This window comes from Pseudochaenichthys georgianus, chromosome 19 (assembly GCF_902827115.2).
Source record: "Pseudochaenichthys georgianus chromosome 19, fPseGeo1.2, whole genome shotgun sequence".
Classification (NCBI taxonomy): domain Eukaryota; kingdom Metazoa; phylum Chordata; class Actinopteri; order Perciformes; family Channichthyidae; genus Pseudochaenichthys; species Pseudochaenichthys georgianus.
Genome location: NC_047521.1, coordinates 8,782,622 through 8,809,229, shown reverse-complemented (window position 1 = coordinate 8,809,229; position 26,608 = coordinate 8,782,622). Strand labels below are relative to the sequence as shown.

The 26,608-nt window shown below is 41.8% G+C and overlaps 1 protein-coding gene across 5 annotated transcripts in view; it reads left to right on the top strand.

Moving 5' to 3' along the window:
* Window positions 1–121: 121 nt before the first annotated feature.
* Window positions 122–26,608, top strand: part of fbrs (fibrosin) — a 33,596-nt gene continuing 7,109 nt past the window's right edge. For 2 of the 5 annotated variants that reach the window (XM_034106715.1, XM_034106713.1), the window contains exons 1-16: window positions 122–1,862; window positions 5,047–5,217; window positions 5,322–5,405; window positions 6,225–6,251; window positions 6,347–6,376; window positions 6,546–6,594; window positions 8,296–8,632; window positions 8,761–8,993; window positions 9,657–9,952; window positions 10,047–10,091; window positions 10,254–10,352; window positions 11,555–11,623; window positions 12,926–12,997; window positions 13,150–13,303; window positions 21,189–21,269; window positions 21,466–21,549. In XM_034106715.1, coding sequence (XP_033962606.1) covers window positions 1,560–1,862; window positions 5,047–5,217; window positions 5,322–5,405; window positions 6,225–6,251; window positions 6,347–6,376; window positions 6,546–6,594; window positions 8,296–8,632; window positions 8,761–8,993; window positions 9,657–9,952; window positions 10,047–10,091; window positions 10,254–10,352; window positions 11,555–11,623; window positions 12,926–12,997; window positions 13,150–13,303; window positions 21,189–21,269; window positions 21,466–21,549 — 2,134 coding nt within the window. In that variant the 5' untranslated portion in view covers window positions 122–1,559. The remainder of the gene's footprint in view (window positions 1,863–5,046; window positions 5,218–5,321; window positions 5,406–6,224; window positions 6,252–6,346; window positions 6,377–6,545; window positions 6,595–8,295; window positions 8,633–8,760; window positions 8,994–9,656; window positions 9,953–10,046; window positions 10,092–10,253; window positions 10,353–11,554; window positions 11,624–12,925; window positions 12,998–13,149; window positions 13,304–21,188; window positions 21,270–21,465; window positions 21,550–26,608) is intronic. The other 3 variants (XM_034106716.1, XM_034106714.1, XM_034106717.1) reach the window with 3 other exon arrangements.

The window sequence follows — 26,608 nt, the reverse complement described above, 5'->3', positions numbered from 1 at the left end:
CTGCTTTTTCATAATAAAACAAAAATAAAATATACCTTACACTCTCCACATGGCGGCAGTATGCATCAACAGAGCTCCCAACGAGCCCAGTTTGAGGACTGGGGAAGAAGAGTGGCGCACACAATGCACTGCACGGCTGACAAGGGTTGTGTCTCCCTGATTTTCACGATTAATTTCCAATTCCGTAGAAACTTGTGAAAGGCAGCCGAGCCGATCGCTTTCTCTCCGTATGTATTTGAATTTAGTAAGAATAAGAAATCTTTGAGCGGAATCGTCGGCAAATGGTCCAACTAATCCACAAACATTGGATTACACCACAGTGAAGGCTGCATGAAGGAGCTGTCCAGCCCAACGGGGGCTTGGCCGACACCCTCGTTTATGGAAATCGACACCGAGGCTTTAATATTTGGGCCTTGATTTTTTTCCATTTATGGTGAAGCTGGAACGACAGAAGGGTTGGGTGTTAAGAATCATTTTTCATGGACGATTGGTTGCAAAACAACCCCGTCCTGCTTCCTTTAACAAATATTGCTTGTGGCTAACAGCTGGATCAGCTAACGCTAGCGAGCCCGAATGCTAACGTTACGTCTTTCTTTTGATGTGAATTCAACCATTTCTATCGGCCATCAACACATTTCGGCAGTGGACATATTTGTTCTCATTTTTGCAGATTACAGGTTAGCTTTACAGTAAACTATCCGGCTTGTCAGTCTTTTCCAGACACGTTTTAAGAATATAGTTGTATTCATAGGTCACTGGCTAAATATATTGTAATGTATTGCCGTGTAAATGCTACCAAAATGCTAATTAGCTGGAGTCAACACTGACCTATCGTTAGCCCGCATTACTTTAACTCAAACAGCATTTTACTCCTTTTTATATTGGGAGTAAATTGCAGGCGCTGTCAACAATAACATTTTACATTTAACATTAATACGAAATAATGTCACGGCCACTGTTGTGTTAATGTCGGATATCTGGGTTATTGGCCTTGCTAACGCTAACTAACTAGCTATCGTTTTGCTAACAGGCAAATAAAATTGTCAGCAGAAAAAAAAAGAAATCCTACACGCAAGAGTTGCATGAGCAATAACAAGGTTTAAGTGATTTCCATTTCGAAATTTATCTAGAGACGATTTGGCCTGCTTTGTCCGCAGCACGAGTAACGTTGGTCTTTTTTTGTTTACATGCGTATAACTTAATGTCGGTTGGATTTCTTGCTAGCTAGCTAATGTTAGCCATCTATACAGCAATGTCCTGACATTTAAGTGTCTGTCGTGGATAGTTTTAAATACCCATGTGGGGCTAAGTTTACGTTCAGATTCATTGAAATGACACTCAAATTTCGCCGGAAGAAAGGCACTGATGCCGATAGACAGTTGTCAAAGGACGGTAAATAATAGCCACTGGTTCCATTAACGCCATTTTAACAGGGGCTCCCTGCGAGGGCCTGTCTGTGTGGTGGTGTTTTATTAGCGGTTCGGTGCCTTAGACCGGACCGGGACTTGATTAAAGTGCCTCTTGGTTTCTCACTGGAGTTACAAAAGGAGGTTTGCAAGATGGAGGGCCCGAGCCGAAGCACTGGATTTAGGCAGAGCCGACGGTCCCGTTCACAGCGCGACAGGGAGCGGCGGAGGAGGAGAGTGAACCTGGCCGAGGAGCGGGCCACATCCCTGTCGTCGGGCTCCGACCGTGAGGCTTGTGGGACGAACACTGTGCTGGGTCCCGGCGGGAGAGAATGCCGACCTGGTTTTGGGAGACACAGGCCTCCACGCCGGAGGAAGAGAGAGTCGGTGTCCTGCGAGGAAGACATCATTGATGGCTTCGCTATCGCGAGCTTTGTCAGCTTGGAGGCACTGGAGGTAAATATGTCACTGCTGTCATTCACCAAACAACATCAACACATTGATTTAATACTCTTTTAATGAGTTGTGGCAGTTGACACGATCATGTCCTTAATTAAATAATACATTGGCTTGTAAGATTGACTGTTTATCTATTTTGTTGTTGTTGTTATGGTTCTGGCACCAATTAAACAATAACATAAAGTAAACTTCCAGTTCTAAATATTCAGATGTTCAGATAAACAAACACTACCTAAACAAAGCATAAAAACAACAACACCACTTTATAGATATGATACATACAAAAAAAACACCCAAACACACCACCAGACAATATTACATTCTACTTACTAGGTTATGCTGTATTTCTTTCCAATGCTGTTAACTTAATGGAATGAAATTCCAGACTACCGGCCATATCTTAGGACTATTCTCAATACCTCCCTATCAATTAAGCCCTTAGTAATACACATTTTGAGAATAGTACTTTTTTGCTATTTCATAATCTGAATACCTTTTATTCATCAAACAGACAATTTAGCATAGCGGTGGTTTCTTGCACGGATTGACTACTTTAATTTAATGTCCCATCACGTCAAACCATGCCTTCTTCCCTCCAGCTAAAGGTGTGAAAAGGCTTCAGATATGAACTCCTCAACTCTTTGACACTATTCATTTGCCTGGAAAAAGCAATCCACTCAGGCAGGCCAACTCCAAACCCCAAGGCATCCCTCTGATGGGTCTGGAGAGGCCTCAATTATTCATGTCCTAATTCACTGAGGTGTTGAAGAGCTGCCAAATAGCTATTCAGACTAAGAACAAACAACACTAAACCACAAGAAATATTTGAACTGAGGTTTGCAGTTTTACGTGGGGTCTTAACTTAGATTTAGTATAGGTTTATATGCACATTGTTAAAATACACAGATTATATTTTTCAGTGTGTTCTTGTTTTTCTAAAGGGGATTCACCACAATAAAAGGCATTCAAGTTGTTTTTTAAGTGTCTTTGCTAACATTCTACAGAGCAATAGTTTTTTGATAGGTGGGTAAAGCTACTTCATCATTTGTTACCTCCAACTCTGATACAAAAAATATCCTTCTCCAAGTAAGACATTTATGAGGATGAAGATATAAGGACTGACTAGTTGAGTAAGAATGTGAGTGGGCCTTTGCTTTAAAGTAGGTGTGCTCGGTAATGCTTTTCATTCCTCACTTTCTTAGGTCCGATGTCAATCAATCATGTGGATCCTAAAATCGGCATTGTACCACCATGCATTTATCTAATGCATGCATGGGGGACAATCACACTCTTATAAAGAGAACATAATCTCTCATATTAGTCATTCCGCCTTAAGGGTGGGTCTGATGGTCTATTCGACCTCTGTTTCAAGACAGGAAACCAAATTATTTGACTATAGGTTATGTTGCAAAACTTCCCTCTCATACACACAGACTTCTCTTGGCTAACTTGAATTTACATTGACTGCGCACATTGATGGTTGGTTACTATCTGAAACTGCTAATAGAAAAAAATACACTTACCAGCAGAAAAAAATACAGTGCAATAGAAATACACATTACGCGTGGAATGTGGCAATTTCCTTCTCCGAATGTCGAACTTCCTGTCTGATCTTATTAACGGCAGTAACTGCCCTATGTTATTCCACAGAAGATCATTCATAAAAAAACACAGTACCACCGATTTGTCAGACAAGCTGAGGTGACCTTCATGTGAACTTTGAAGGATTATACCAAAAAGAGTATATTCTAAATTTACATGGTCTAAATGCATCTAATAACCAACTGGATTTAAAACTCTACAGAGTAGTTTTGAAACTCAGCATTAACAGTTCCTTGTCATTTTTATTTATTTTCTCTATCTGGATTCAAGCCCCCTATACATTACTTATATTACAAACAATCCATAGTTTGAATAAACGTTTTGAAATCTTTATAGATAAGTTACTGGTTTCAAACATGTTGACGATGTGACTCTTTAATGCCTAGGTTATGACCTCATCACAGAGGATTGAAAAATATATATTTCAAGGGTTTTACCAGAAACAGTGAACACATTTAAATTGTTTCTGTAACAGAAATGCTCCCTCCTTCTCGCTTATATATCATCTCACAACTCCTCAGGTTTATCCAACGATCAGTATAATAAGTGACCAGAAAGACGGAAACCCCTATACACTGCAATGTACTCCTATCAAACTGTTTTTGTTTTAAATGAGGTGTAAACAAATATTAGAATATATTTTTAGCATTGTTTACAAGGCGATTAAAAAAAAAAGGTTTTAATTAAAAGGGGCATAGAATATATTTAATATACTAAACACAAGGGATTAAGTAAACATTACAATAAAAATGGAAAACAAAGAAGTAGGTTCACATTTGAAATAAATTGTTTTTCAAAGCAATAAAAGCATAACAACAAATAAAAAATTAATAATGCAATATCCACATAAAATAGTAATATTTGTAGCTGTGATTTAAATGAGTTTACCAGACCTTTACAACAAGTTAAACCAAGTTAAACCACAAAAACAGTCAAAAAAAATATAATTGAGTCGACACACAATCTGTTGCCCCTTTCACACCAACGTGGTTCCAGGGCTGGTTCGGAGCTGGAGCTTGAAAAGCACCGTTTTTTTCCTGTTTACACCGCAGCGGGAGCCGCCTCTAAGCTCCGGAATCCGGTTCGTTTCAAGCACCAAAAAGTTGTCGGTCTTGAAAGCAAGCACCGCATACGTCACGCTTACATCGGACAAAAACAAAACGAGTAGCGCTTCAATGCAATTGGCCGTTGTTGTCGATGTGAGGGGGTTCCGCACGGTTTGGCTTTATGAAGCAGGCACGCAAACGGTTACGTCATGACGCAAACGATGACGCATTGACGCAGCACCAGTCGGGCTCTGAGCGGTGTGAACAGAGCGGGAGCTGAACCGAAGAACCGGTTCCGAACCAGAAAAGCTCTAGCGCGGAGCTAGAACTGGAAAAGCCTTGGTGTGAAAGGGGCATAAGTCACATGCAGGCTGCATTACATCACTCTGGTGTTACTATTTTTGCCTTCAGTCAGAGTTCGAAACTATGCAGAAACAAGGTGCATCAGGACATTAATCAGCATTAGGCTTATAGATTCATGATTATTGCTAAACATGTATTGTAAACACTGATTTCTCTTTCCACCTTATCAGATGGACTGCTCTCTGAAGCCCAGTCAGCGCACTGATATTCCATGCAGGAGGAACAAGGGGAAGAGGGGGCCCGAGGAGAACGGTGGAGGGTCGGAGCCGGAGGAGGGGGCCCCGCACAGCTACTCCAGCAGCTACTGGAACAAGAGTAAAAATAAGAGGAGAAAGATCGAGGTAACGGATGATTACTCTGAGCTTTAATGTGTTGGTCGACTCGGATCCACCATCATCTTTTCATGTTAGATGTTAAGCTAATTCTTCTTTGTAAATTCAAACAGAACAAAGACATCATGAACAGTAAAGAAAATAATTCAACTAATAAAACAACAGGACGAAAAGAAAATAATAAAAATAAATGCAGGGTAAGCTTTGGCATTACCCATCATATTGCTGTCACTCACATACCAACGTAACAATATAATTCATGTCAAAGGAATACTTAACCCCCAAAATGATTTGTTTAATTTGTATATAAATTATTCACTCATCTTACCGTTGATTTGTGGATAATGTTTTTTGTTCTGGCAGCAGAAGACTAACGGAGAGACACTCAATTGAAGTAAATAGTGGCTGCATTTTCCAAAAATAAATCTAAATAACATTTGTTAATGAACTCAAGTGCATAATAATGCACCCCCAGTTATCCAGTCTTCTGCTCATGACATGCTAAAAGAATGCATTTGACACTTTAGGCAACATGCGTACTTTGTGTTTTTTAACCTTTTGTAAACAAAGAAGTCATGCAAGAAAAACTCAAAACATTTTCTTAACCAATATCAGTAACACCAGTTAAGTAATTGGTTATACATTAGACAGTTTTGTCAGTGAAGTATTCCTTTAAGTGTTATAACTTGTTTATCAAAATGATAGTAACAACAACGGCAAGTATTACTGAACCTATAGCTGCTATTCTCATATTCAAAAGTAATGACATGAAGCATTTGTTTATTTGCAAATGTTTCAAAATGTTTTGTTGTGCTGCTGACCTGTATTTATCCTACCATTGAAAACAAGGCAGTACAACTGGTTCACATCACCCATCATTTGTTATTTATTTCAGTGTTATTTCTTACAAGCAGGAGAGAGTCTTATTGAAGACTTTTTTATAGTTTTTAAATATACATTTCCAGTAAGCATTATTTAAAACGTTATATTAAATATTGTATATCCTGTTTTTATAGGGACACCCTTTGGAGACCGGCTACATTGTAAGTTCACTTTCTAGAATGGTTGTGACATTTCTTTTTGCAAACTGCCTTAAGTATTCTAATGGATTAAATCAAATGTTTCTGTCTTGTTTCAGTGCGACACTGAGAGTGATACAGGAGATAAGGTGTGTGCTGCTAGTCTTATTTGGGTAACGAAAGTGTTTACAACACTCCTTGTTGTCATTACTTAAAAAACATCAGACAATACAAAACAACAAAATAAACAATGTCCCCGGGTTGGGACCTTTATATATACAGTCTAACATGAAATCTTTGTTTCTTTCCCCAATCAAGGCCTCCGAAAACGACATGGACCCAGTCTTCACAGTCAGTACGAGGAAAGGTACGAGAAATTCACGTGGTTGAAACTATGAACTAATGTTAGTCAGTGAGTGTCTTAAAAATTATTAAAGTAACTGTTGTTGTTTTCATTATTGTATAATTATCTTGAAATGACCTGTTACAACACCAATATTACCATTTACACCCAATATTTTATTATAAAAGAAGATATTCTTCCATGACGCTCAATATCTGTAGAGCGCCCATTTTATTTTTACGGTTGAACAAATGTTTGGTCCGCTTATTCCAAAATATTTCCAGGTGACCGGTGCTCTTGCTTTTCACCTTGACGCCTTATCATCTGCAAATGTTTTGCTTTTCAACACTCCTCCTCCGCTCCTTTGAAACTTGTTTTTTATTTCTGTAGACCCCATATTGTTTGTCAGTCCTTGGTAGGGGTGCAACAACTAATCGATTAAAATCGATGGCCAAATTAGTTGCCAACTAATTCAGTCGTCGATTCGTTGGTGACGTCATCACGTGTGTTTTACACGCCGTTAAGGTCCAACGTTATTGGTCTTTTTATCGGTACTGGAGACATTTAAAAAAGATGTCATGTATTATTGCTACATAAACATTATATCGCAGTCTTAGTGTCGCCAACTCATTTCTAATATGCAAAAAGACAAAAATATGCGTCTATGGTGTATTTTCGATCTTTCCAATCCAGACGAGATCTCTCTCCCGTCTGTGTGCGAGGGGGCGGGGCAGTTTACACACATGCGGCTGCTACATGCAGCAACACACGGCGGGGATGGCGGAGAGAAGCGCTCCAAGGTGTGGTTAAATGTTACCCGTCTCGATGTGGACAATGCTCTTTGCCAATAGTGCAATAAGAGTTTAGCATGTAAGGGCGGTAACACGAGCAATTTGTCTAAACATTTAGCAAAAGTGCTCCACATTCAGACGGAGGAATGCACCGGGTTCGACTGTCTTTAGTAGCTCTGTAGCCCCGTCCACGAGTAACTTTTCCACGTCAGCAACACACGGAGATAACAAAATGATACAAACATTGGTTGATGATTAGAGGTAACTGAGTTATTTATTTTGTTAAAGTTTCAGCTATTCTGTTTACAATTCTGTCATCACATTATTTAATACGATTTGTTAAAACATTGTTGTTTCTTTTGATGAAATATTATTTATTTAATTTAAATAAAAAGTGAACTCTGTTCACAATTTGTTTAGTTAATTGAACAATATATGTATTTTTGAATCAAGTATTCATCATTGTCTTCATTGTTAGTTTCCACATGCCTAAACAACCTCAAGCTAAATCTAAAAGTTGATGGCTAAATAAGAGCGTTAGAGAAATTGTGCAAGGCATAATAGTCCGATTAATCGATAATCAAATTAGTCGTTTGTTGCAGCCCTAGTCCTTGGTGTGGGTTATGTCAACAATGACTTGGGATTTTCTGTCACTGGTTTAAATTATCCAATTTTGCTTTGACTTATTTTTTGGGTTTATTTCAAACGAGCACTGACCTTCCTTTTGGGACTTGGGTTTAGTCTCTTTTTATTTTCTTTGTTTGAAAATGTATTAAGAGCTAAAATGTGAACCTTTGAAGACTTCTTAAGCACTTCTTCTAATGGTGGGTTTGTGGTCCCTCTCTGTATAATTAGCATTTCTCACCCTTTGGTGTGTCACTCTATGCTTTAGCATACAGGAAAGGTAAAATGCTGACTGATGTTCTCTTTTCAGTTGTGGAGCCTGCCCCCTCAAACATGGCCACATCCATGGGCAAAATCTGCCCGCCCCTCCCGGCCCGTATTGGTGGCATCTCACGGTTGATGGTGACCCCGAGAGTATCTGGCCTAGAGCGAAGTCAGGAGAAAAACCTGGAGCAACACTTCCTAGAGCCTGCTTCTTCTACCTCTTCTGCCCTCTTCTCTCGCCTGCCTTCCCCCATCACAGCCCCCGGCACGGCCCCCCGCTCCAGCCCGTTCAACGGAAACGGCAGCCGGCACAACGGCAGCCCGCCCCTCTCCAAACCCAAACCCTTCCTCACTTTGCCTGGACGGTCTCACTCCATATACAGGTATGCGAATTGTGAAAAGGTGTCATGAAAGTGCTTTTAATTGTACGCTCCAAACCTCTTTTTTTTTAATGCCTGTTGGGGTATTTCTTTAATTTGTGATGTAATATTTGTGCTTTCTTTCTTCTCAGGGGCAACGGCACCGTCAAACCTCCCATATCTGCATCTGTTGCTTCTTCCTCATCCTCCATGCGCCCTCCGACTCCCTCCACCAGTGTGTCGCTGCCCTACATCAGGGGCTCAGGACCCCCAGGGCCCATCAGACCCCCATCCCGAGCCGGCTCTGGGGCCTTGTTCACATCCTCACCTGGTCTTCCTCCCCCTCCACCTCTGTTACAAGGTTCTGGCAACTCAACAGTAGCAGGTACAGTCAAAAGGAATGCTTATTTGTACTACTTTCACAGTCCGTTGCAGATTCTCATGGGAACTGAATGACTAATATGTGACTAAAAGAAACCAAACCCTGACTTCCTCTGGTCGTTGTCTGGGGGGGTTGAGGAAGTTGCATATTGATGAACTGAGATCTGATCATGTCAGAACTTGCATTTTGTACTGTATCTGGTTACTGAATAGGAAGCAGCTTTGAAATTCCCAAATATGGTATTGTTGTTTTGTTAAATTTGCAAAGCACGCAAAATAATGTAATAACATTGGCATTTCTTCTCTATTTCTAAAACTCTTTTAATCTGGGTTTTCAGAGTGAAACAAACAGTTGAACAAGTCAAACAAGTATTTCAAGTACAGGTATTAGGAAGACAAACAGAAACCCAGAATTAATACAAATCAATGTTTTACTTGGAATTGACTAAATATATAATTTATTGCAAGGCCAGTTTTAATATAGACAGCCGTAAAATAAATTAAAACACGTAAAAATGGAGTCGAGTGAGTTCTAAAAGTTTAGTATTATTCAGATACCTGCTAGAAAGGTTACGAAGATATATGCTTATTCCAACATTTAAAAGCCAATTTATGGTGTTTTGTTGCCAAGTGATCACATTATATATTTTCTTTACTCCCAATGTAGACCAAGAATTACTTCGTCAAAACCTAAACTCCCACTTCTTGAATTCACAAGAGCGCGAAGGGAGACGCAGTGTCCCGGGGGCTGAAAACAACGGAGCAGCTGCTGGCCGCTCCACTCCTGGTGGTCCGTCGGCATCCAACTCCGGTCCAGGTTCATCAGGCCGGTCGTCAGCGAACCAGACGAGCATCCCGCCTCTGGCCTTCCAGTTCCATCAGCACAACCACCAGCACCAACACACGCACACACACCAACACTTCACACCCTTCCTGCAACCCACAGCCACCGCGCCGCCTCTGGTGAGATGCCCTCTGTTGTTGCTTCGTACTTGAAATTCCTGCGTGGCTGGAATGTGTTCAGTTTTTAACCCACGCACTGCCTTTTGTCTTTCAGTTTGATAAGTTTGCAGGCAAAATGGACGGGCTCTATCGACACCCCGTGAGTACTTTGTCAAATCTTACCAATGATGGTGATAAATGACAGATTAGTGTTGAAAATCATAGAACAACGAGGCTTAAACATTTGAAGAAAAATGTAAACATTTAAAGTGTACAAATGTGTTCAATCATCACTAAACTATGTGTGTCTGTGTCATGGCAGTTCTTCCCACAATACCCACCGCCCTCAGTGCCCAGTATCCAGCCTGTGATTCCTCCCACTGGGCCGTTCAGCTCTCTGCAAGGAGCATTTCAGCCAAAGGTATATAAAAACTCTCTCTGTATCTTCGCATCACTTATTCCTGGGCAGCAACTAGAGGTCAGGGGAAACCTCACATTAGCTGATGCAATTATGAATTATTGTTTTAACAACTCCAGAAAAAGGATTGGTCCTCAAACAGCAGGGGTCCCACAAGGCTCCAAATGGTGTACCCAATCGGGTTTAAAAAATAAGGGCTTTGGCCTAAACTAATAAATCCTCTTTTACATTTTTCTTTACATTTTTGGGTGAATTTATTATCACGTTTTGTGGTAGCCTCTTATATGTTCACTTTGTCACTCCAATAAGATCTTTGAGTTAAAAGCCAATACTTTAACAATACACCTGTTCAACGAGCATAAACATGTGGAAAATCCATATTCCAATTCACTGGGTTATGTTTTACACAAGCACAACCTGCCATCTCGACACATTACGAATGGTTAAAAACGAGCTAAAACAAGCCGTCTGTTCAGCTTAGTTTACGGCAAATCTTTAAAGGTTGCACATTCTTGTAAACCGTTCGGCTGGCTGAAACCTAGCAGCCCCTCCTCCCTGTACCAGCGGTACCTGCAGGCAGTGATTCATATCCGCAGAGGGAGGAGAAATGACTGATGCTGACTCATGTCTTTGTTCATAATTCGTATTTTCTTTGACATTTTAGATTTTTTCCATTAATATATTGTTGAAATAATTAATTTTCTACTGTAAACATTACTGTTGCTGCTATAGAAACATGTAGTTTTGTTTAAATACCTTCTAATCTTATTCTAATTTGAAGGGGCGCTTTTTCTATTCTTTTTGCGGTTTTCCATTTCCTGTAGTGTTATATAGATTTGTATGCATGTAAATGGTCTGCAAAGGCTCAAATGACAAACCAGAGGGAGTTTCTTTCCTAAACACAATAAGGCCCCTATAAATATTTGTATAGAGAAATGATTTGCTTAGAACCGATAAGAGTACCGATAAAGAACAAAACCATCAATAAATTCTAACGCTATTCATCCTTTGACTCTACCCTGGTGATCTCATATTATTACTTACCTCAAAAAGCTGATTCCTGTGATGTTCTAGTCCGCTCTTGGCCCTTCAAGCTTCAGTTAAAGTATGAGAGAAAATTGACACGGATAAAGAAAAGATAAATTGTAGACGTAGGTCAGGGCTCATGTGTTGTGCTATGTTTTTGACAGCCTCTTGTTCCTCAGGGAGCGGGTCCAGATTTATCTGCACGACTCGGAGTTGTGCCTCACCACCTGCAGCCCAAAGACCCCAGGGTAAGGACAACATGCTTGCTGTGAACCTGAAGTTTGCATCCTCACTCTAGAGTTGCTTCCTTTTGTTTTCAAAGGACTGTATAGACCAAAGTTTAGGCTCAGATATGCTGCAACACAGGCTTAGTCAGAGCCGTGCAAATGACTCCGGATAAAGAGTGAGTAAATGTGCATTAAGGCGAGACACGGCAGGCAAAAACATCGGTTTTCATGCACTGGTCAATTTTGAGACTTTGTGCTATTTTGATTCCATAACATGTTTTCTTTCAGGCATTTGGAAGGAAAATGTACAAAATACACATTTAAGTGTTTATTTTACTATAGTTTGTCTATTTGCGTAAAGTACCGCGACCGCTGTTTGCACCATGTCATCAGAGATATTGTTGGAAAGCTCAGTTTCTCCTGCACAATCTCATCTGATCCAAATATGGTCATTTCCTTTTCCTACCTAAAAACATGGTGAAAATTGATATTATAGGGCTGTTGACAGTATTTTCTGATTTATGGAGTGATAAAAAGAGATATCCAAAATTCCTTCTGTAAAAGCCTTAGATACTAATGACTACAAAATGAAACAACCATTTTGAACCTGGCTTTATCCAAAGTTCAGATTTCGGTTCCTGAAATGTGTTAAAATATGCGCATATTTAATGAAATAATTGATCATTTGCATCTTTAAACATGCTATTTCAGAAAACTTGTAATACAAAAAACAATTGCCTTATTGTAAGTAATTAAATGGAGACATTTCTATCTGATATCTTTAAGTTAAAAAAAGTACCCTATTCACCTGGGGTGTCACACTTCGGTTTTCTTTTAGCTAACTGATCCATTTGGGACACCGTTGAAAATGAGTAATAATGTAAGCAAAAACTGATGTTTCTTTAATCCCTTGGCTCTTAAAACCTTCAGCCTGTTTTACTTTCTCACTGCTTCACGCACTCCTTGCCCTAATCTCACTTGTAACACTGACTGCTGCTGCTGGTCTGTTCTCTGCCCTCACACACCTAGTTAGATGTTTCAGACGCCAGACATAACCCTATGAATAATGTATGTGATAGCTCTTTCCCCTGTGATCATTTTTTTCTTGCTTTTGCATTTTTCACTCACTTGTTTGTACTATTCCCAAATGTATACCAATCTCTAGAGGGTAACTTTATCTCCAGCTGGAAAACACCAACCTTTTGTAGCGGATGGATGAGATATCTGAACAACAGGAAGACCATCTCACTCTGTGCTTTTAGAGATATACATGTGTGGAATAAAACGGTAAACCCCTGTTATTTGCATCTTTTTGCTGTGCAGAAACCAGGAAAGTGGTGTGCTATGCATGTATATGTGGCCTGGATGATTCTAAGCCATCAGAAAAAGGTGAAGGTATGTGTTTCTTATTAAAATCCTGTGTTGTAATTTCCCAGATTGTTAATCCTATTCAATTCAGTCCCAGTGATATTCACTCAGTAGACAGGATAATATCAAGTGAGTCCTTTTTTATATGCCTGGTTAACCATTCCTTTCATGTCTTTCAGCTGATGCACGTTGATCCTCACAAGTTGGACTTCCGTAGTGACCTGCTGACCCGTCTTCCTGGAGCTGGGGGAATGGGCTCCCTGGGGCCGATGGGAGGAGCCATGCCTCCCACTCATGATCTGACCAGATCTCCCAGTCTGTTCTCAGCAGCAGGTGCATGTCTAAACATTTCTGTTTCATAAGGACAGCTGACAGAATGAGAATGTATTTTTGATGTGAAACTTTTAGTTGAGTTCTGTGCTGTGATTTATTTTTCCTTGGTGTTGTTTTTTGGTATTTCCCTTCTGCACAAGAGATGCAGTGTTTGCAATTCTTCCCCACAGATGCCGATGTATTCAAAGTCTGACCTCCTGATCAAAAATTGTCTTTCTAGAACTACAATTAACAGCATACACAAACATTGGCTTTAATGAAAAAGTCAAGTGTGTGTGTGTACATTAAGTATGAGAATGATATGTAAACAGTAATAACTAGGGATGTGCATCTCCATCACTGAGGCCGATGCGATGCGCATCTCGATACGTTGCCACGATACGATACATTAACGATACATTTGAAACACCAGGCGATGCGATACGATACGATTCACCCCTGTTGCGATACAGTTCGATACGATTTGATTCAACATTATGCGATTCAACACTATGCAAATAATAATGATACTTCAACATGGTACGACAGAGGATTTTTGTTTTATTCCTTATATGCAGCAAATCATACATTAACAAAAAAGTGCTTTACATATTTGGTACTGCACATCCCATCATGCCGTTTATTTTTTTACCTTTAAAAGCTCTCCAGAGTACCATGTTATAACACCTCACAGTTAAACAATGTACGGATGCATTGCTCATGATTAACAATGTGCAAATAACAGCTACCATGGTGCAATGCCCATACAGCTGCCAGCCTGATGTGCTTAACACTCATTCGGCTAACTCACCAGTGAGCAGAAAGCAGTGGGTTCTATATGAACAATAAAGAACACAAATAACCTTTCACAAACAGGTATTTCATAACTGCTTACAGTAAGGAAGACATTTAAATTATTATTGGCCGTCACAGGCTGCTGTAAACTAAACACCACTCTCTCTGACAGAACATCTCACTGAGTGATTTAACTCAGTCTAACTTTCAGGTTTCTCTTTTCAGCCGCAGACCCCATGTCGCCTCTTTATGAGCGTCGCTAAGTTCCTCGTACTTTAAAGCGGCTCGGCATCTTTAACAATTTGCGAGCGATTTTTCAAGTTGACCGTCTGTAGTATATAGTGCTGCGCACATATACCATCAGGACGTTACTGATGGGCTGCGGAGTGATACTGTGTGTATGCAAGCCCGCATCTAGGACGGATCTATGTATCATGGCTGTAGACCTGTTAAGTAATAAAGATACCTCATACAAAGGTCTACGGATACCTTATTACTCTCCATTACATTACATTGCATTTAGCTGACGCTTTTATCCAAAGCGACTTACAATAAGTACATTCGACCAGGAAGACACAACCTTAAAGAAAACAGAATCATAAAGTACATCAGGTTTCAAAGAGCCAATCGTTTCAAGTGCTGCTCAACTGGCTAAGCCAGTCCTTTATTAGTATATAAGTGCTCTGTTAGCAGTTCTTTGTTAGTCATTCTATCGCTCGAAGTGGAGTCGAAAGAGATGAGTTTTCAGTCTGCGCCGGAAGGTGTGTAAGCTTTCTGCGGTCCTGATTTCAATGGGGAGCTCATTCCACCATTTTGGAGCCAGGATAGCAAACCCACGTGTTTTTGCTGATGGGAACTTGGGTCCCCCTCGCAGCGAGGGTGCAGCGAGTCGTTTGGTTGATGCAGAGCGTAGTGCACGTGCTGGGGTGTACGGTTTAACCATGTCCTGGATGTAGGAAGGGCCAGATCCATTCGCAGCATGGTACGCAAGTACCAGTGTCTTGAAGTGGATTCTAGCAGTTACCGGAAGCCAGTGGAGGGAGCGGAGGAGCGGCGTGGTGTGGGAAAATTTTGGAAGGTTGAAGACCAGACGAGCCGCTGCATTCTGGATGAGCTGCAGAGGTCGGATGGCACATGCAGGTAGACCAGCCAGGAGGGAGTTGCAGTAGTCTAGGCGTGAGGTGACGAGAGCCTGGACCAGAACCTGCGTCGATTTCTGGGTCAGCTGTGGGCGTATCTTCCTGATGTTGAAAAGCGTGTATCTGCAGCAGCGGGTTGTAGCAGCGATGTTTGCAGTAAACGACAGGTTGTTATCTAGGATAACACCCAGATTCCTTGCAGTCTGAGTCGGGGAAACAACAGAGGGGCCGATGTTGATAGTTAGGTCATGACCTGCGGTCAGCTATATAGCATAAAGGATTATTACACCGTCTTTCTTGAACAATCCGAAATGTTGCCAAACGTTTGATTTGTAGGTATTTTTCGGTGCGCTGTGTTTCTCTTTCTCCTCAACTTCCGTGTGTGTTGATAACTGAGACTCTCGGCATCCGTAGTGGCGAAGCAAATATCAAAGATCGTCTCTGCTGAGCGTTGACAAGATGAGGGGATTTTATATGAATGAATCGGTTTTTTACCGATGCAAAGACGCTACGCAATCGATGCATCGCGAGTTCAACCCAAACTGTAGCCGATGTGCACTCTTTCAACCGGTGCACTCGCATCTTGAACGTTTATGCCGGTGCACCGATGCGAATCGGTGAATCTTAACATCTCTAGTAATAACGCATAGGAATATTCAGAATAAATATTATTCTGTACTGTGTCTACGGCTAATTTTAGAGAGTCTACTCTCTATAATAGGTATTCTATTTATTGTCTGTCTAAAACTATATATTTATTCATCTATTTTTATACAAAACTAATAATAAACACATGTTCAGATTCTTCTAAATAGATACTGTTTCATTATTAACCTTACTTCTGTAGCATCCTCCTGCCTGGCCCACACCTACTGACAAAGGAGAGACAGAGACACATATGTGACCCGCTCTATCGAAATCAGTCGGAAGTCGCAACGGCTCATTTCAAAATAAACGTGGATTTACGTAAAAAAACTCTTTTTTCGGGGTTCGGGTGTTTTGTTTGATTTTAAACAAACAAAGTCTTGGCTTTCAGAATATGACACTTTTATTTCCAAAATCACACGATAAATACATTTTTTAAGCTTGTAAAGGGATGAAGACACTCGCAATCTGCTCTTCCGCAGCGTCGCCCCTCCGGCTGAAATTATTAATCTAAGAGTATAGTAATCATACATCAACACGGCAGGGTCCGTTAGTTTGTTTTCATCTGATTTTAATTAAACAAAGTCTTGCCTTTCAGAATATTAAACTTGTTTCGGCAAATTCAGACGATAAATACAACTTTGAAGCTTGTAACGGCATAATTACAAGCGGAGAACGGAGTAACTTAACGTCACAGCAGGCATAACAACAGCCGGTGTTTCTCGTGAGTGTTTTCCCCGGGAAACAAACACAATACACACAAACGCAAAATTACACAAACACACACACACACACACACACACACACACACACACACACACACACACACACACACACACACACGTATACACACACACTCGCGAGCTTCCCCTCCAAACGAAAATATCTTCCCTCCGTAGTATTTTGATCATTTGCTCCACTAATAATCAATCAGATCGATGGACTCCAGAGAAGAGAAAACTTTGAAGGCCTTTTTCTCAAAATGATGACGACTCGGTGACAGTCATTATATAATGTAAGGTTCTGTTTACAACCTCGATCCCTTCCGCAGGGGTCGAGTCGCAAGCCCCTGCACGTCGTCTGCGTTCGATTAACCCCTTGACTGCCTCACAGTTTTCTGATGTTTTTAATGTTTCTCCGATCTGTAAATTAGAGGTGAACTGTGCTTTTAGTGCTGATGAGCTTATCTCCATGTTTGACTCGACATGTACCCTGATACTGGACTCTGTTGCTCCTTTTAGGCTTAGACGCACCAAAGTTCTCTCAGAGCCGTGGCTCAATGACTGTACTCGTGCTCTCAGACGCGCTTGCAGGCGTGCAGAGAGAAAATGGAAAAAGGATAAACTCCATGTCTCCCTAGAAATCCTTCGTGCTTGTCTTTCCGACTACCAGACGGCAGCCAAAACAGAGCACATTTCTCTGTTAATCTCTAAAAACAGCCAGAAACCTCAGGTTCTTTTTAATGTCCTCAACTCGATCATAAATCCCTGTGATGCTTCTTTGGTTGTGCCATCGACTACTCTCTGTGATAGGTTTCTTACATTTTTTTTATTGAAAAAGTATCTGCTCTTAGGCTAGCCCACACTAGTGCTACCCCAGATTCTGCTCCTTTTCTGTGCCCTGCTGTCCTCGACCACTTTGAGCCTGTATCCCTCACTTCTCTCTCGGATGTTGTCAAGCACCTGCGGCCGACAAACTGCACCTCAGACAGCATTCCCTCTCGCCTTCTCAGAGATGTTTTTGATTCAGTTGGAGCAAGTATTTTATTAGTCATAAACACCTCTCTTAGCTCAGGTTGCGTCCCAGCTGCCTTCAAACATGCTGTGGTCAAGCCACTGCTAAAAAGTAAAATAAAAAATCTCGACCCCTCAATTCCCGCAAATTTTAGGCCCATCTCCCAGCTACCTTTTTTATCCAAAGCCCTGGAGCGAGTAGTCTACGCCCAGCTGCAGTCTTTTTAAATCTCACATGGAATCCATGAAAAGTTTCAGTCTGGTTTCAAACCAATGCACAGCACTGAAACAGCCCTTTTAAGAGTTTTTAACGATCTGCTCCTAGCCGCCGACTCAGGTAGCCCAGCTGTCCTGGTGCTATTAGACCTAACCGCTGCCTTCGACACAGTGGACCATAGCATCCTGTTGTCACGGCTTGAACAGTCCGCTGGCATCACAGGCTCTGCCCTTGCATGGTTCAGGTCCTACCTGACAGACCGCAGTTTTTCAGTGCAGCTAGGTGCCTTCTCCTCTGCAAAGGCCCCGCTTACTTGTGGGGTTCCCCAAGGCTCTATCCTGGGCCCCATCCTCTTTTTATTGTATATACTGCCCCTAGGTTCAATCCTCAGAAAACGTAACATTCCCTTCCACTGCTACGCTGATTTATCTGCCTCAAAGGAAATGACAAACACTCACTACAGCAGTTGATGGATTGCCTGACAGAAATGAAGTCCTGGCTGAGCAGAAATGTTCTTAAAGGAATGGTCCACTCATTAGATAATTAATCAAAACTTCAGTATTTAGTGAAACATGTTTAAACCATACCCTGAAGAAATCAGCGATATTCCCCGGTAAATAATGATTTTATAGCTCTTTTTTATCAAAACCTGTATATTCCGTCTGGCCGCCGCCATTCTTGCCATTTTCAGTAGTCACGTGATGGTCGTGACGTCATCCATGCGTTCACTTTGTCAACACACGGAAACATGGCGGAGTATTTGAGTTCGGACTCGTCAGCAGAGGAAGAAGTTTTGACCAATGTGAAGAGATTGGATGGGGGAATTCAGCCATACATATCAGTATGACAATACGACACCCTCTGTCCTTAGACCCTCACATCGTACAAGGAAAAACTTCCGAAGAAAACCCACAGTTTAAAGGGAATATGGGAGAAACTCAGGGAGAGCAACAGAGGAGGGATCCCTCTCCCAGGACGGACAGACGTGCAATAGATGCCGTGTGTAAATTGAAAAGATAATACATTTGCAACATAGGTAGTCCAAATGTTTGGAAATGCATGTGTGTATAATAGGAAGATGATATAAGATACTATATGCATGCATGTAGTACCAGCCTTGCTAGCGATTCCCTCTCTAGTTTAGCATACTCAGCTTCGTTGTCCCTGGCCATAGAATCACGTTTTTATGGGGCCGGAAAAAACTGGGGGGGAAATACACACTAGCCGGTACTACGCTATATGGAAAGGCCACCAAAAACTGTCCTGGCCTGGACACTAAAGGACGTTAAAACGGGGCTAGCCGCTGCAATGGAAATGCGCTATAACATACCTTATTCTTACTCCGAGCACTACTTCTGCTCCTCCGTCGCTTCACACTTGCAGAGGGCGATTTCTCAACTGGCCGAACTGGTGTCCTGGTCGGTGATGACACCAGAAAGACCGATGGTACTGCATCTCCATTAAGTAATGGTTGTTCCATAAATCCCATGTTATGTTTGATCATACTCTCAGAGTAGTCGTCCGGAAATTTGAAATGTTCGCTGCATACATGAGCCTGTGAATCTTTCGGTTCGGGCCGGCCACATTTCGCTAGCCACTGCCTCCGAATGTACTTCTTATGCTTACCTTTTGGCAACAGATGGAACCGAGCATTCCGTGGATTGTTCCTATCAGAATTGTGGCAATATTTCGCGATACAGTGAGGCATATTTGAAGAGAGAAACTACAGTAAATAACATGGAGATCAACGTGTCTTCGAAAACCAAACGCATGGTTTACGTCACGTCTGGAAAATGGCGGCGCCCACAGTGTTGATGTTATTTCGGTATATAATCATTTTAAAATCACTGATAATGTCATCGGATTAAAAAAAAAAAAAAAAAGACGACTCCAGAGACTGGTCTGTTTTATCGGATGATAATTATTTAAAAATGAGTGTCATGAGCATACCATTCCTTTAACCTCAACGAGAGCAAGACTGAGGTCATCTTTTTTGGACCCCAACCTCCAGCCTCTTCTGTTGACATTCTGGGTCCTCTTAAAACAAACATCCTTCCCTCGGTCATGAATCTTGGAGTGACTTTTACTAACACTTTTAAATTCGACAAGCAGGTCAGCAGCGTAGTGAAATCCTGCTTTTTTTAAAATTAAGAGTATTGGCCAAAACCAAGTCTTTTTTATCTTCCAAAGACCTGGAGAGAGTTATCAACGCCTTTGTGACCTCGAGACTCTATTATTGCAACGCTCTATACGTGGGTATGGATCAGGCCTCAATTAAACGCCTGCAGCTAGTGCAGAACGCAGCGGCACGTCTCCTCACTGGCCACAAAAAGCTTCTGGCCTCATTGCACTGGCTTCCAATTCGGTTCCGAGTTGATTTTAAAATCCTTTTATTTGTTTTTAAAGCACTAAATGGGCTGGTTCCGGCCTACAATATATAGCTGAACTCCTCTAGCGCTACACCCCAGCCAGAGCCTTAAGGTCTGCTGACCAGCTGCTACTGGTAGTGCCTAAAACCAGGCTAAAAACCAGAGGGTACCGAGCCTTCACGGCGGCTGGCCCTAGGCTCTGGAACACTCTGCCCCTCCATGTGAGGTCGGCCCAGACCCTAGGGGTTTTTAAATCAAAACTAAAAACTCACTTCTTCACCCTGGCCTTCTAATCATAGCAGAGCACGACTCATGACACTTCCCTGTGTTTGATTTTTATATTTGCTGTTGTAATTTATTGTCTTCTGTTTACATCGGTAGTAATGTGTTATTTATTATCTGCATGTGCAGCACTTTGGCTCGACCGAAAATCGTTTTTAAATGTGCTATAGAAATAAAATTTGATTTGAATGTGACACATTTCGCTTAATATTTGGAGTACAACAACAATCCTGATATCATTAGAAAGCTAGGAATATCCTCTTTCCAACAGTGTATACAACTCAAAATGTGTCTTTGGGTCAATGCGACTGATTTCGATGGATCAGGTCACAAATGTGTTGAACCACAATATTATTTATTTCTCACTTATTTCCTGATGGTCTGAATAATTCCTAAATGTTTCGCCATCAAAGTTTTAGAAATATAATTCTAAAAAAATTGTCTGAAAAGTCCTTTAATCCAGCAGGAAAGCTGCCAAGTTGCAACACTGTTTGTTCGGTCTGTGCAACTGTGTGTGCGATGTAAAATCTATTTTGAATCTGCACATATGATTTTGCCTAATTTCTTAAAAACCTCATTTGCTTTTTGATTCGTCTTTTCCTCACATTCCAGAGGTTTGACTGCTCCGCTATGCTGAGTCACAGCATGAAGTGTGCAGTAGTTCTGTTAACTTGATTTAATATGTGGTGACGTTTCATTTGTTTTACTAATGCTTCTCTCCCCCAGGGGCAGTCAATCCGTCCTCCTCTCCCTTCATCTCTCCATCAACGCCCCACTCCTCTTTCCTCCCGCCAACTGCACACTTGGGTAAGAGCTGCTTCCAAAGACACCTCTGAGGTCCACTCTACAACAAATTACATGTCTGTTACTAAAATTCACAACTCCAGATTTTGACTTTGACTTTAACCTCTCGTAAATATCCAGTCTCCATACCGATTGTTGCTTTCGTAGAAACGTTTGTATCTACCCTTTTTTGCTGACATGTATTTGCGTTTTTGTTTAGATCCGTATGGCCGATCCCCACCCTTCACCCCACTTGGGGCCCTTGGTTCTAGTGCCTTCGGAGGACTTGGCAGTCCAACACTGGGTCAGTTTTACAGTTTCTCTGCTCTTGAAACACACAAATCAAGGGACGGGTTCAGATTTATTTTCAGACTGTCTCATAAGGCGCTTTCACACCGCAGTACTTTTCCCACTTTAGTTCCGATATAGTTCCGAAATGTTGCGTTCACACCAAAAAAATCCGGAACTAAAATTAATAATAATAATAATAATGCATTTTATTTATATAGCGCTTTTCACAACTCAAAGACGCTTTACAGTATGAGGGAGGCTAGACAAACAAGGACAGGCAAACAAGTAAGTATAGTAAAATAAATAAAAAGGCAGTCAAGAGGAAGTTGAATGAGGGGGGGGGGGTGTTATGGGTAGACAGAGTTGAAAAGATGTGTTTTGAGGCGGGACTGAAAGACTGTGAGGGACTCAGAGTCACGAAGATCTTGGTGGGAGGGAATTCCAGAGCCTAGGAGCTGCCACTGAGAAGCCTCTGTCCCCAAAGCTGCAGAGTGTGGATGTGGGAATGGATAGGAGTCCGGCTGCGGTGGATCTGAGGGACCGTGGGGGTTGATAAGGAGTGAGAAGGTTTGTGAGATAAGCGAGGGCCAGATGGTGGAGTGCTTTGTAGGTGAGGACCAGAACTTTGTAGTTAATGCGATGGGAGACAGGAAGCCAGTGGAGGTCTTTGAGGACTGGGGTGATGTGATGCCATGATTTGGTATGCGTGAGGTGATGTGCAGCTGCATTTTGAACCCGTTTGAGTCTGTTGAGGGATGTAGTGCTGATGCCATAAAGAAGTGAGTTTCTGTAGTCAAGGCGGGAGGAAATGAAGGCATGGATTAGTCGTTCGGCTGCGAGGCGGGTGAGAGAGGGTAGGATTTTTGCAATATTGCGGAGGTGGAAAAATGAGGTTTTGACTGTTTGGCGGATGTGAGGTTCGAGGGAGAGGGTGGGGTCAAAGATTACGCCAAGGTTGCGTGCCTGATTGGAGGGGGAAACAATGGTGCCGTCGATGGTGAGCGTTATGTTAGTGACCTTGCTGAGGGTGGATTTGGAGCCGATTAGGAGGAGTTCTGTTTTGTTGCTGTTCAGTTTGAGGAGGTTATGTTGCATTGCAAAATTAGTTCATCAGAACCTTTTTACCCCCTTTTCCGTCAGGGACTTTCGTGGGAGAAAAAGGTTCCTATTTCTCATTGGCTGGGCGGATTGCAAACCACGTCCCGTAAAACTCCCAAAAAGTTTTGTGAAGCCGCCATTTTATTATCCTCGCATTATTAGCATTAGGCTAGCGCAGAAACGCAGAGATACTAACTTATGGCAACACAAAAGAAAACATGGGAGCGGTGGAGATGAGGAGGTGTCGGCGTTCTGGCGATTTACTCGGAAGGCTTCAGTAGAAGCCAGTCCCCAACTCCGGGGACTTCCGGCCGGGGACTTTGGGCGGCAGTATACGCTGAGAAGTTGTTTGCGGCCTGCCAGTAAACCCAAAGCAGAAGAAGTGACGTCAGCGGCTTCATTTGCCTAATCCTTCCCCAGGGACTTATTCCGGTGTGAACGCGATCTGTACTTAGTTCATGAGAACTAAAGAGTTCTCATGAACTAAGTTCTGATGAACCTTTGTGGGAAAAGCACCTATAATCTTAGTTTGTTGGATAACAGTGGTGGTTGTATAGGATGTTTTTTTTCGACTTGTGTGTGATACAAACGTTTCTAATCACACCAAAGCAATGTCGTGTCCAAAAGGATAAATACAGACACTTCCACATTTTACAACATGTGCTTATCTAAAGAATATATTCTTATTCAATCTATATTTGTGGTCATTTGGCCTGTAGTAAAAAACATGTCAATGTTTATATGATTTTATTAGGGACATTTAACATTACAGTTGAACAGAATCACATTACAGACGGGATGGAGAGGAAGAACTATTATTTCAACCAATAAATCAACATAGGTGTGGCATCATGAGTATTGTTTTAAAACAGACTTGGAAAATCCTAACCTATCCCTAAATACAGCCGCAACACAACAGCTCTGTCTCTAGGGTAGATGCTTTAAGGTACAGTATATAAATACCACTTTAGGTCCTATGATTTTCACTCGTCACTAATATGTAGATTCATTCATCCGTCTGAGTAAATACTTTTTTTAAAACACACGTTTGCACATTTACTGTTATTGGAGAAGCTCTCTGATTGTTGAATAATGAAGATGAGCTTGTTGAAGCGGGTCGAGTCGCACCTTAGCTGCAGGACTTCACCTCTCAAGTCTGTTACACTTTTACACCATGACTAGCATTTTTGTATGCACATAAGCTTTAGTTTACTACAGGGTGTCCGCGGGGTCTTAAAAAGTATTAAAAGTTGATAAATCAATTTAGCGAAAATTAAGAGTGTGTTGGGGCGCCACTGATGGTGATGAAAGCTGGTTCGAGGGGCCCACAGACTCTAGAATCGCCACTGTCGATGGGGATCAAAGCTGTCCGGTCCCACATGCTAAGTAATAGCCAGAAAGCCGCAGCATTTAAGTCCCGACTCTCCCGATAGCCAATCCGTTCCTCCCGTGACTGCAAGTCGCTGACAGACACCGCTGCAGACTCTCTGCACGGAGGAGGAGTGGAGTCCGGCCGATGCTGCTCCTACAAGGAAGAGACACACGTTCACTAAGCCGAACTATATCCGGTCACAGTGATCTGCTATTTTAAAGTAAAGTCAACACATATCGACCCTAAATATAGTCTATATTAAGAATGAGAAAAGTGTTAACATATATATCGGTTTTTGTTTTATCTCTTGGGAACAATGCCTAAATCAAATACTTTCTAATGGTTTCTTTTTCTAATAAACCTTGCATTGGGTTAGTCACACAATTCATTCTCTTATGCTTTGTTCTATCTGAATTATGATAAGGAGTTATCACAAGCTGTTTAGTTGTGCTATCTTACAATCTATACTGTATATTCCCACACCACGCCGCTCCTCCGCTCCCTTCATTGGCTTCCGGTAACTGCTAGAATTCACTTCAAGACACTGGTACTTGCATACCATGCTGCGAATGGATCTGGCCCTTCCTACATCCAGGACATGGTTAAACTGTACACCCCAGCGTGTGCTCTACGCTCTGCATCAGCAAAACGACTCGCTGCACCCTCGCTGCGAGGGGGACCCAAGTTCCCATCAGCAAAAACACGTGGGTTTGCTATCCTGGCTCCAAAATGGTGGAATGAGCTCCCCATTGACATCAGGACGGCAGAAAGCTTACACACCTTCCGGCGCAGACTGAAAACTCATCTCTTTCGACTCCACCTCAAGCGATAGAATTACTAGCAAAGAACTGCTAACAGAGCACTTATATACTAATAAAGGACTGGCTTATCTATAGCCAGTTGAGAAGCACTTGAAATACTTGGCTCTATGAAACCTGATGTACTTTATGATTCTGTTTTCTTTAAGGTTGTGTCTTCCTGGTCGAATGTACTTATTGTAAGTCGCTTTGGATAAAAGCGTCAGCTAAATGTAATGTAATAATGTAATGTAAATAGTAAATGTGAGGTAAAGTGTGTCGCCAATGTAACCGGTTAGAACTCAACGTGGCGATGAGGTCTTAAAATGTATGGAAAGGGTCTTAAAAAAGGTCTTAAAAAGGTATTACATTTGACTTCAGGATTCCTGCATACAGTGGGGCAAAAAAGTATTTAGTCAGCCACTAATTGTGCAAGTTCTCCCACTTAAAAATATGAGAGGCCTGTAATTTTCATCCTAGGTATACCTCAACTATGAGAGACAAAATGAGAGAAGAAAATCCAGAAAATCACATGGTCTGATTTTTAAAGAATTTATTAGCAAATTATGGTGGAAAATAAGTATTTGGTCAATAACAAAAGTTCATCTCAAGACTTTGTTATGGCGCGTTTCCACTGCAGCGGGTAGCTCGCTTTAAGCGTGCCGAGCCGTGCGGGGCCCGTTTTTGGTTGCGTTTCCACTTGGCCTAGTACCGCCTAATGGGTCCTAATTCACAGTTTTTCTGGCCCCATACAATTGTGGTTCTAGGGCCAGGAACAACCAGGCTGAGTATGCTAGACTAGAGAGAATCGCTGGCAAGGGGGCTACAACTACAACAAGATGAACATATTTGACCGTGATTTAATTGTAATACACGTTTAAAAATGATGCCGAAGTAACAACATACTGATACCGGTTAGTAAAAACCATGAATTAATGCTTTGACAAGTCTGCAGACAGACGGCAGGTGAAAAACCCTTTTTAAAATGCGTGTTTTCTAAATGGAGCTTGGCTAAGCTAACGTTATATATGCTCCGACCGTCCACACTCACAACAACGGCCTATACAGACATAAATAAACCATCGACTTTATTCGCCATGACACAGGCAGTCTGTGGTTTGTACTTGTTTAACTTTTGTCTAGTTTCTGAACAGATATGAAGAGCTGTGAGCTCTGAGTGCTAAGAGCTAACGGCTGTGTTGTTTTTCTGGGGCTCTCATTGAAGATGACGTCATGGCTCCGCCTACACTGCGTTACTATAGTAACTACCCCAGTTCCTAAACTATAATGGAAGCGCAGCATTAAAGTGAGCCGGGCCTAATAAGGCCTAACCAAACCGAGCGAGGCCGAGCGAGGCCTGCAGTGGAAATGCGCCATTATATACCCTTTGTTGGCAATGACAGAGGTCAAACGTTTTCTGTAAGTCTTCACAAGGTTTTCACACACTGTTGCTGGTATTTTGGCCCATTCCTCCATGCAGATCTCCTCTAGAGCAGTGATGTTTTGGGGCTGTCGCTGGGCAACACGGACTTTCAACTCCCTCCAAAGATTTTCTATGGGGTTGAGATCTGGAGACTGGCTAGGCCACTCCAGGACCATGAAATGCTTCTTACGAAGCCACTCCTTCGTTGCCCGGGCGGTGTGTTTGGGATCATTGTCATGCTGAAAGACCCAGCCACGTTTCATCTTCAATGCCCTTGCTGATGGAAGGAGGTTGTCACTCAAATCTCACGATATAATGGGGATACATCCCCATTCATTCTTTCCTTTACACGGATCAGTCGTCCTGGTCCCTTTGCAGAAAA